This window comes from Drosophila bipectinata, chromosome 3R (assembly GCF_030179905.1).
Source record: "Drosophila bipectinata strain 14024-0381.07 chromosome 3R, DbipHiC1v2, whole genome shotgun sequence".
Classification (NCBI taxonomy): Eukaryota; Metazoa; Arthropoda; class Insecta; order Diptera; family Drosophilidae; genus Drosophila; species Drosophila bipectinata.
The window spans coordinates 21,858,833-21,869,673 of record NC_091739.1 but is presented as its reverse complement, the minus strand read 5'-3'; the positions used below and the strand labels follow the sequence as shown (position 1 = coordinate 21,869,673).

The 10,841-nt window shown below is 41.4% G+C and overlaps 2 protein-coding genes and 2 long non-coding RNA genes across 14 annotated transcripts in view; 2 read left to right on the top strand and 2 right to left on the bottom strand.

The window, feature by feature from the left end:
* Positions 1 to 27: 27 nt before the first annotated feature.
* LOC108122586 (uncharacterized) lies at positions 28 to 1,657 on the bottom strand. Of its 3 annotated transcripts, XM_070281908.1 has the most exons (5): positions 1,133 to 1,652; positions 970 to 1,059; positions 553 to 915; positions 213 to 490; positions 28 to 155 (listed from the first exon to the last, which is right to left on the bottom strand). In XM_070281908.1, the coding sequence occupies exons 1-5, from the start codon at positions 1,319 to 1,321 to the stop codon at positions 62 to 64; spliced, it is 1,014 nt and encodes a 337-aa protein (XP_070138009.1). In that variant the 5' UTR covers positions 1,322 to 1,652; the 3' UTR covers positions 28 to 61. The 3 variants fall into 3 exon arrangements, with proteins under 3 accessions (XP_070138009.1, XP_070138010.1, XP_043068054.1); XM_043212119.2 differs by lacking the exon at positions 28 to 155 and having other exon boundaries at positions 289 to 428; positions 1,133 to 1,657; XM_070281909.1 differs by lacking the exons at positions 970 to 1,059; positions 1,133 to 1,652 and having other exon boundaries at positions 213 to 428; positions 553 to 691.
* Positions 1,658 to 1,912: 255 nt separating this feature from the next.
* smash (smallish) overlaps positions 1,913 to 10,841 on the top strand; it is a 71,019-nt gene continuing 62,090 nt past the window's right edge. For 3 of the 9 annotated variants that reach the window (XM_017237287.3, XM_017237286.3, XM_070281906.1), the window contains exons 1-2: positions 1,918 to 2,086; positions 2,662 to 2,828. The gene's annotated coding sequence lies outside the window, so the exon portion shown is untranslated. Of the gene's footprint in view, positions 2,408 to 2,658; positions 2,829 to 10,841 lie in introns of all 9 variants that reach the window. The other 6 variants (XM_070281903.1, XM_070281902.1, XM_070281901.1 and 3 more) reach the window with 6 other exon arrangements.
* Positions 6,736 to 7,294, top strand: LOC138926472 (uncharacterized). Its single transcript, XR_011443020.1, has 3 exons — positions 6,736 to 6,884; positions 6,942 to 7,044; positions 7,131 to 7,294. It is a non-coding gene; the product is annotated as an uncharacterized lncRNA (long non-coding RNA).
* On the bottom strand, positions 9,776 to 10,601 carry LOC138926709 (uncharacterized). The gene is made up of 2 exons (XR_011443322.1): positions 10,385 to 10,601; positions 9,776 to 10,192 (listed from the first exon to the last, which is right to left on the bottom strand). It is a non-coding gene; the product is annotated as an uncharacterized lncRNA (long non-coding RNA).

Here is a 10,841-nt window from a genome sequence, read left to right as displayed (position 1 = left end):
ATAGGATGTAAAAAACATAACAGAACGGAAAACTAAAATTGAGATTTACTTTGAGCGGGAATTAAACATTGGACAAATTTGAAAATATCGATAAAAAAAAATTGGCCGCCTCCTCCGCCACATCAGCCAGTTCCAACTCTGCCAGCGAAGTACGGCTAAAAGTAATATTAATAATCAATAATTGCAACTTTATGTAATCTAAAAATACTTACAAAAGCACAATTTTACAGTCGCCGAAACAATTTTTTAAGACATTTTTGATTTTTAGAGCATTTACTGTGGCCAACGTAGCCATGAACTCGATGGCCTTCAGTGGGTCGGCAAGGTCTTTTTTAAACTTCTTGAAGCCATCTTCGCCTCCTTTATGGACGTCGATGGCCAGCAGAGCCCCAATTCTCCCGCAGAGATGTAAGTCCACATGCCCAAATCTAAATTTCCATCCAGGGAATGCATGAAATATTCGTTTCAAGAAGCACTCCAGGCTAAGGAGCTGAAATAATATTTGTAAATAGTATACCTTGTTCTTAAATTTAATGTTGTTGTTTAAATTACCTCCTCTTTATATTCATCTTTGAGCTTTTCCGGAACAATGTTATTAATTACAACCCGGATAAAGATTAACACCTGATTAAAATTATTGGAAAATAGTGGCTTGTGTATGCACAACCAAGCCGCAATCTGGTCAATGTAGTTATTTCTTTTTAGCAAAGTACTCCGAAAATGGTTTAGGTCCCATAGGACTGGAATTCCTTTTCCTTCTAGGAAACTTATGGCCTTAAAATTGGGGGCGCACTTTTTGGCCACAGCTCCGGCCAATTTGGAATGGAGGGAGGAACTTTTAGAGATTGATTCGTATACCATTTCTACACCTTCCTTTGTAACATGTGAGCTGATTTTAAAAACTCCACTTGTTATCTGAAAATATGTTACTTTATCCTATTGCTCTGGGTAGTGTTTATTTATACTTACGGTTCGCACATATACTATATGCAAATGTCCCATAAAGCTGCAGCAGGCTATGATGAAGATTTTCCATTTCTTCCATTCCATTGGGGCTGCCTGCAAATTTATTATAATATTATTAAACAATTTCATATCCTGCCGGACATATGTATTAGTAAGTTGTACTCACATTCACATGTTTTAAATCGATCTCATCGAAAACTAAAAAAAAAGGTTCCGACGCTTCCAAATAAAATCTAAAATTACTCGAAATCAATGAGTATCCATTCCTGAGGGTCTCCCTCTTTTGATTCACAAAGGTATCGAGCTCCGGTATGATTAAATTTTCGAACATTGTTAATTTTTTCACAAACTCCATTGTTATTTACAAATTAAACAACGGAAAAAGAGATGCTGGCCCCGGCGTTACAATTATTACTGGAAAATTAAGCCCCCGCGAAACTGTCAAAACTTTGAGCAATAGTGGTGAACAGCCGACGATACAGCAGCACATCGATAGGCCAAAAACTTAGCCGATTATTTTTAGCTCCGGTAGTCAGTGTTGCCAATGGTCGTCGTTTTGTTGGGTTTTGATGCAGAGATGGAGGATTCATCTAGAAATTATTCAAGGCAATCTGCAGAATGATCGAATCCGTATTGAAAAAAACAAAGACAAATTAGTAAAATTTAAAAAATATGGATTGAAAATATTGGACGATTTTACAAGGAGTTTCGTAGAAAATCAATATTAAAATATGTATTAATATATAATAAATAATATATACAATAATTAATGTGAATTATTTAATATAACAATATATATTCAAAATCTGACGGAATCGTACGGTCTTACTTTGATTTTAATAAAGCTGGTAGTGTGGTGAAAAATAAAGAAAACGTTTTTCCAAGTTGGCAGCACTGCCAAAACTCACCACACTAATAGCGATGTTGTATTTTTGTTTTTGTAAAGTAACAGACCACCTCCAGTGAGCGGACGTCGCGGATGCGACAATTTTTATTCGGGCAGGTGTGCGCGCGTTGCGTTCTCCGATTAGCGGCAGCTCACCTTTTAGTTACTAACTAGAGACCCAACTGAAATGAAGCGTCTGAGTCGCGGTTGAAACCCCAACAGGATATAGCACAGGTGCCGGGATAAATACATATCCTTTACTTGATTTTCGTGGAAATTCCGGGGCTTCCATTTCGTTCGTTTATGCGGTAAATAAATAATAATAACACTCTGGATCCGGGCCGTGCTGCCGTGTTCTGCGAATTCTCGGTTTATTTTTACGTTTCTGTGTGAAAGCCAATCGGCGCCGGAATATTGTTTATTGAATTGCACCTGTACGGGGCGGATAGACGGACGGACGGACGGTGGAAAAATTGTGAATTTATTCGCGGTCTATTTGGTTTGCGTGCTTCGATCGGGTCGGATTTAATACCCAGTGCCTAGTGCCCATTTTAAGTAAATAATATCCCGTGGCCAGCACCATCGACTAAAAAGTTTTCCTCGCATTCAAATACCAGTTCTAACAACAAATACACAAACACGTTTTCCATCTTTTGTTTTCAGTGTGTGTGTGTGTTGGAGTGTGTGAGTGTGCGAATGTGCCAGTATGTGTGTGTACGTGTTGCTTGTACGTGTGTATAGAAATTTCTAATGATTTTTGTTGTGTTTTCCCCTCCCTCCCCTCTCTCTCTTTCCCTACCAAAAAGCAGCTCCAAACAACAACAACAATTATTGGACTCGGCAGTGCGTGTTTTATAATTTTCTTGAATAATTTTTTAATTTTTCATCCAAAAACAACTGCAAACAATTGTTTAAAAAAAAATAATAAAAAAAAACCAACTGCAACAGCATTGATTCCAGCTTTGAATTTTTTGGGGTGAGTAAGTGGTCTAGTATGGACTATTATGGACTATTATTTGAACTAGAATACTCCCTAATTAGAGGAATTATAAAGGAATTAGAGCAGTACCATTACTAGTACCAGTACCATTAATGAAAACTATCAGATACACTTCCTATTATATCAATCAATCAACATTTATTTGTTAAAGTCACTCTAAGAACCTCCTCCGAGAGCCTCTCCTGGTAATCTGGTGGCCTCGTTACCTCAGGCAGCAGAAACAGCAAAAGATGACCTCCACCACCAGGACCAGGGACATGAGCTGCATCAATAGCCTGTCACCGATTTGGCCCTGTTTCTGGAATTCCACAACCACCGGAAAGTTGTCAATGGTGGCCCCAGGTTCCAGACCCAAGTAGGGGGTGGTGGTGTTGGAAGAATTCATTTTTTGAGGATCCAGTTCCCAGATAGACCTGGTTAGTGTCTATATATTTTTGGGGGATTTGGAGTAGTGACATGCGTGCCAGGGTTTGCTTTTCCGAATAACATCCAGAGTTGTGTATTTTCACTTTGCATGCCAGCCTGCCCCCCCCCCCCCCCCCTGGCTGGCGCCCATCAAGTGGCAGCATTTAGGCGCCTAGTCATTTATTTGATATCATCATCATCATCGTCATCACCTGAACAACAGGTTTTTGGCTAATAAGGTAATGGCAAAAAGAAACGAGGGAAAAACTGCATAAAAAAAAAAATGGCTAAATTATAATCGAAAGAAAAAATCCATCATTGGAAAGTTGATTTGATTGCATTTGCGGAATGCAGTCGGAATCGCAATAGTTGTAACCAGGGTTGCCTAGTTGTGCGGCAGGGCGACGCATTTTTTTGTCGCCCCAGCACTTGGCTAATATTTCAGGCTTCATGCTTCATTTATTTTCATTCAACTTTCGCAACCACTGCCGGGCAAGGGCGATTGGATTTGGATTCCATTGGATTGGGTCGAAATCTATTGGGATGGCATTGGGGAGAAAGGCATTCGAAAGGGCTGGGATGGGATGGATTACACGCTAGTCTCGAACACTCTCTCGTACATGGTTTTCGAACTTTCCGAATCCGATTTCCATTCCATTCATGTGGAATTTGCATTCAAACATGATTTTTGTACTTTTACAAGGCAGTATAAAGTAGTATATAGTATCTGTAGATATATCTCTATAAGTGTAGGGTTGCCACCTATAATAAATCGCTTCGGGTGACAGTTTCCCAAGTGCTTTTGGCCAAAAGTGCCGTGTGGGAGCATTACACAATTATTTCAACCATTTCCTCTCCCCCTCCCCAAAAGCAAATGAATTTTTCCAGGCAGCACCACACTCATGAAAATCAATTCCTTCCGCCCCCCTTTTCCCCCTCCCCTTCTCTCTGCCACTGGTTTTTTTTTTTTGCCATTTTCTTTCCGTTTTTCTGGCGTTTTGTTTATGCTTTTCCCATCTTATTGTTTTTGCGCGCCTCGTGCGTCAATTTATGTGAGTTCAGTTCGCCTGCAAGACGGAAGCGCTTCTTAATGATACGAATAATAGTAGTAGTAGTAGCTGCAGCAGCAGCTGGAAAAACTAAAGTAAAAAAAAGGGTAGCCAGGCCGGGTTTGTGTAATTTTTTGCATTTTCATTTTCCTTCCCCCACAAAACACAACCCATGGAAAATTGGCGCCGCGGCAACTGTCTTAAATGCTGCTGCCGCTCAAAACTTGTTTGCCGCATAATTTCCAAAGTTGCAATTTTCATTTTTTATGGCCATTTGTCTTGGAGTTGTTTTTGTCTGTTTCTCAGTTTTTTTTTTTTTATTATTTTTCCCCCCCGAATGTACTTTTTTTTTTACTTTTCAGTTGTGTTTGCAATGCCTGTTGGGGCCCGGTTTGTTTATGTTGCGGTTCGTTGAGGTAATCAGAATTACAGAGAGAGCAATTAAGCATATTATCCAAGGTCTATAAGCCCAAAATCATCCCCTTTCTGAGAACTACCATTTCATAATCCAGCTCTTTCATAATCGAGTGTAAGCACTTGCCATCTGGGCCATCTGCTGTCGACAACTTCCACTTGTGGCCATTGCCCACTACCGGGCCACCCATATGGGCCCAGTTTGGGTTACCTGGGCCCAGTTACCTGTACCTGTTACCTGTTCCACCACCAAAACTGAAGTGACACTTGTGCAATTATTGTACAAAATGTTTATTGTCCCGCTTGGCGGTAGAACCTCTTGGACTTGGACAGGTTGCTGCAGTCACTCGGAGAGTGAAACGAATGGGGTTTTTCTTTTTTTATTTTATGCTTTTTATGTCTGTCTTTCGTTGAAACAATGCCGGGTATTTAGTGAAAATGCTTTGTACGGCTATACGACAGAGCTCTCTTATTAACTTACCTGTTATTCCGACCATTTTCGTTTTTCACACGCACCTGGGCTCTGCGCCAGACTGGAAAATGCACTTGCCTGGTGGATTATACGACTACCATAGTTCGCCTTCGCCTTCGCCCTGGCTGGGATTTCTTTTGTCTGACCGCTTTCCCGTTCCCGTTTTTCTGAATGAGCCACGAACGGAAATGCCGCAGGGGGTGATTTCAATACCAGGGCCTAAAACAGGGTCTAAAAAGGGATAATTTCGGGATAGGAGTTACACATGAAGAAATGATAGATTTCTTAATATATCTCTAATATGGTATGTATCACAATATTTTTTTTGTAGTGTACCCAATTTCAGGTGAGGATTTCCTATCAAGATCTAGAAAATTGACGGCGCCTTCGTCGAGTATTTATTAGTTCGCATGGGTATGGCTCTACTATATAATTAAAATGCAACACGATGGCCAAGATGGGTCTAGTTCGATCCGACCTGCTTATCATTAAATCACGATTAGTGCCAAGCTTAATTTTATGTTTCTCCTTGGATATCTGTTCGATTTTTAATGATTTTGGTCTTTGGAGTTTGGTAATCAGGGCTGGGCTGAGGAGAGTATTTAGTGTCTGCCTAAATTAATAATGATCTCGACTAATTTTTAGTATTATTACTGATGTATGTATGCCCGAGAGGATGTGAGCTCTCTTAATTGAAAATTTCAATTACATAATCGTATGGCTTATCGTCGGCCCAGAGCTCCCTTTGGGGGCCACCCAACTCCCCAACTGGCATTTGTCAAATGTGGTTTGAACCTTTAATTTGGCAAAGGATACATGTTCTTATATATAGACTGTATATAGAATACAAACTGATGACCTAGCTCCAGTAGCACTGGAAGAACTAATTGCCACTGGCGCTTGTTGTGTGTATAACTCTGGGGGGGTAAAAGGGGGGGTCTACTTATATACATATATATGTATATAGTGCGTGTACATACTGGGCCTGTTAATATTCTACAGTGGGTGGTGGGGGCTCTATAGAATTTAAAGTTATTTTACATTTAAAATAAAAGTTTATTAGACTTCATTCTCATAACTGAAAGCCCTTTCTCAACAAAAATTCACCTCATCCCTTGGCAACCCTACAAACCTACCCCAATACTCCACCCCTGTTGGCGCTTAACAGCTGTCTGTTAACTTAACATTCCAGGAGGAGTGGGCCGCAACAGCTGTTCCCTGTGTCGTGGGCGTCGCTCCCGAAGCGAAAAAACGAGTGCAACTTCCCAACCAGCACCCACCTCCCCCTCAGAGTGCCATTGCAACAGAGTCGACAGCTTGTGACCTATATAAGTTCGACTTTATGTATATTATATCATGTTCCTTTAGGTACAGATATTGCAAACTTTGGGTAGGCATCTAACAAAATGTCCTCAGTATGTATGCAAATGGCCCAACTCCAGGACGAGCCTCTGTTATCAGTTGAGGCCCGAATGCTTTCCGGCCCACCACAAATGGCTCAGTTCGTTTTGTGGCATTACCGCGTCAAGTTGAGCTTCGAAATGTGTGTATGTGTCGGTTTAGATGGGAATTTTAACGTCAAGTACTGTGAAAAAGCTCGTGAATTTTTAATATAATTCGCCAGACATAAAACGGGGTGAAAAGGGGGCGGGAATCAATGGAATATTCTCGAATATAGATACCCAGGCGAGGGTAAATATACTTTTCTTCTTCGTTATAAAGCAAATATTTATTTTACCCTTTTGCCAGGCCCTGTCTTTGGAGATTTCTGCGATTTAATTTCAATATTGCAATTATTCACACCTAGCCAGTGGCAACCTTGAAGCTCAGGCCTTCTTATCAGCTGCCAGAGGTATAAACAATATTTTTTATGTCACCGGCAATCCCCGCCTTTGTTTCCAGCGACCCATTAATGCAAATAGCGGGCTCTGATTGCAGCCAGAACTGCGCCTCAAACGGATCTCACGGATAGAATTCGAGAGAGGGCGCTTGATTAGAGTAAACAGTGCCTGGAGGAGCCTGGCTAGACACTCGGACTGGGTCCATATATAATGCAGCGTCAACGTTTATCAGCAATTATCAGAGGGCCGTCAAGTTGTCTATTTGTTTAGCGGCACAACGCTCCCTGCCCTCCCTCCTCAGGTGAAATGAAAACATTTCTCTGTTTACATTTTTGTAGCAATTAAGTTTCTTATTTGCTTTTCGTTTTAGGCTTTTTGTTAACAAAGTAAATATTGTTTGGAGTAGAACATAAAGGAGTACAAATGTTTAATAATCAAGTCAGCAGTTCAAACTGAAATCACTGCATGGAAATACACATATATCTTAGACCAAAAGTATACTCCTTTGGCCAAATCGATAAGATATATAAATTAAATTTCGCTATCGCTGTTGATTATTTTTTGCAATCTTTAGAGGAACTCCGAAGCGCATTCCATACTAAGATTATGGCCTATACCGGCATTTCTCAACAGCTGAGTCAGTCGGAGGAGGGCGGGGATCCACTCGATTATAATAGAACCGATAACTGACCCATGTGATCGATCAATTTGTTCCCTTTCCTCCACAACGACAATTAAAGCATTGAATTGTGGCTTAAATTATTGACGCTTTGGTTGTTATTGTTGTGGCTTCTGTGAAGGTCAAACTGGGTCTTGGGGTTGGGGGTCACATGTCAGAGTCGGATTTAGGGGCAGCTCTAAAACCAGATCCCCCAGACCAGAAAGACCTTCGCCACGGGTTTTTTGGGGCTTTATCTCGACTCCAGCTGCCATGTTAATTAACGCATAATTTCCAGGCCTGTCGTACGCTTTTGTTTGGTTTATAATTTTTTGATAAATTGGCTCAGGTTACTCGACTGGCCAGAAAGTGTCCGATCAGCTGGGTTCCGATTACCAAACCCAGATTGTAGACAGAGTGCTTGAACAATTGTTTAACTATTCAACGATCGAGTGCAAATAAACACTTTCCTACTAAAGCCAGACTTTATTTTGCTTCAAAAGTAACAATTTCTCTCGCTGGGAAAAATTTCACTTTTATTTCAATGGAGCCAGTTAACTCTCCATGGCTACAAACACGAAAAGCCAAGCAACTCTAATAAATAAAATAAATGGCAGTTGGATTGTATGTCTGCCATGTGGATGTGGATGTTGCAGTTTGGGCTAACAAACTCATCCGCTGGGAAGTTGTTTTTTGTTTGTGGCACGTTGAATCTCCCCGGCGATCGTTCAATCCATCCTGAAAGATCGTTTGCCTCGCTCGCTAATTGAAAGAAACAAAAAAACGCCATATAAGTAAACTGAATTTCTGGGAAATGTAAGCTAGAGTAGGTACTCTAGTCAGATCTTGTCAAAATTGGCGAAGGACCTACTTCGATACTTTACCCTTGAATTGAAGCTTTTATCGATGTATCGTCCCTAACCGATATACTCCATATAAGTAAACTGAATTCAGATCTTGTCAACATTGGCGAAGGACCTACCTCGATACTATACGCTTAAAGCTTTTATCGATATATCGTCCCTAACCGATATACGCCATTTGAGTAAACTTAGTCTCTAGGAAATATAGGTTAGGCACTCTTGCCAGAATTGGCGATGGACCTACTTCGATACTGTACCCTTCAAGCTTTTATCGATATATCGTCCCTAACCTAATATTGCAACAGTGACTTATAAGAGTATATTAAGCTAGGTTATCTCCATCTCTTAGGTCTAAAAGTTTACTACTTTTTTGGAGATGTTACAAACTACAATTTAGTGTAATACGCATTCCCTTAATTTTACAACTTCCTCAGAGTAGTAATAATAATTTAGTACGGCCCTAAAATCATTTCCTCGGCCTGGCTAAGTACAGCTTTTACTGCAACACGCACGTATTTTGTGGCCGACTGACAACCTCAAGCCATTTGCCAAGATCCAACACCTCGGAGCTATGCAAAAACATTTCCTTCCTCCTCGCCAGCTACTACCATCGCAGACCCAAAAAGGCAGAAAATAAAAGCCAAGAGAGGCCCCCAAAGGGCAAGGAAAAAATGCTTGAGGAAAATTTAAATGAAATCGTGTTCAAGCGGAAAATGCACTCAGAGTTAAGAGTTAAGTGGAGTTGGGTTCAGTGAGGGGGTGCGGTGGCGAGCGGCAAGAGGAGAGATGTGGTATCTAATAAAATGCACATTATTGTGAATTCGTTATGGCCAGGAGTGTACAGCTCTCGGCTCTGGGCTCTGTGCAGTGGGATGCGGGCCATGCAATTATTGGTGACTTGGCTTTGAGCCAAGTTGGAGTTGGGATCGAGTTTTCAGCGGCCTTCACCTCGCGACAGCCAGTGTTGCGAAGCGACAATCGCCCGCCGCCGAGTGACGACAGATGTGCTCTGCCTCGGATGCCAAGGAATTCGCGCAATTTGCAACAGCAACAGCAACATCAGCAGCAACCATCAACTGGGAGTGACTTATGCGCATGCCCAGCAACGAGTTTTTCGTGGCTGCCTCCAAAGTAAACAAACTTTTCTTTCCCTCCCCTTTCTCCCTCCCCCACCGCCCAAGTCACAGGCTAACGTCCATAGATCAAACAACTACAGTGGAGTTTCTGTTATATATCCAATATTTGATAGCCTTTCAACAAATATTTGAAGAAAAAGGTAGCAGCGAGTTAGTTAGTCCAGTTAGTTGCATAAGATCCGTTTTAGGGAGACTCGACTGTATTTCTTTCGCGCCTTGCTGCGAAAGCCGGTTGTTTGTTATTAGTTGGCCCCCAGACAATGTTGGCCATGTGTGAGGGGCTTGGTATGCGTGCGTTTGTTGGCCTTTTGACGTCTCCCTTGCCTGGAGCCCCGCCTCCTCCCGCAATACTGCAACACTGCAACACCGGTGCTGCTGTTGTTGCAAGTTCAGTGACTGCAATCTGTTGGGGCCTCACACCGCAGCTTGCAGCCTTCGATCACAATCAGTTTACGCTTTGCTTACAAAATTGAATGACCAGCCATTGATCATCATCATCAGCCTGGGGGAGAAAGAAAGGAGGGAGGGACCACTCCCATTTAGCATCTGCTTTGCATTGACCAACACTGTCAAAGGTCTTTGAGCCATCCATGTTAACCAAATGGTCAATTTCCGCTTGTGCCCAGCCATAAAGTCAACAATCATGGTTTATTTATAGACTGGAAAGCTGTACGTTTTGTCAGGTCTGTCATACCTGGCCTGGTCTGGCTTATCAGTTGGTCGCCTTTGTCGAACTTGACATAGTTTGCTCAGTCAATCGCTCATTCCAGGTGATTAGTTGGTAACCACCCGAGAATATAAACTGTTTTTTAAAGGGGACTTACTAAAACGAATGACTTTTGTTGACTTCTGTATGGGACAATGCAGTGCTTTGTCAGAGGATCGTTGATATGGTGAAATGGTCTTATCAGAGACATGACTAATTGGAAAGTAAATGTACTTAGTTAACCACCTGATGTGGATTATAAAATATCGATAATTCAGTAAGCGCTCTTGTCAGCGTTTCTGGAGATGGTTTATCTCCGATTATCACTTGAAGCTTTTATCGATACATCGTGCCTAATCAATTTGTGATTATCGCCATAAGAACTCATAGCGGCTATATCTTTTTCCTTAAAGTATATATTGATGTTTGGTTTTATTATTTATCA

Bases quoted from the DNA above. Each gene is read 5' to 3' on its own strand.
- LOC108122586 (XM_070281908.1), bottom strand. From the start codon at position 1,321: ATGGAGTTTGTGAAAAAATTAACAATGTTCGAAAATTTAATCATACCG. The intron at 916-969 runs GTAAGTATAAAT...ACATATTTTCAG, and splicing joins ATATAGTATATGTGCGAACC to ATAACAAGTGGAGTTTTTAA. The intron at 491-552 runs GTAATTTAAACA...ATATTATTTCAG, and splicing joins AAGATGAATATAAAGAGGAG to CTCCTTAGCCTGGAGTGCTT.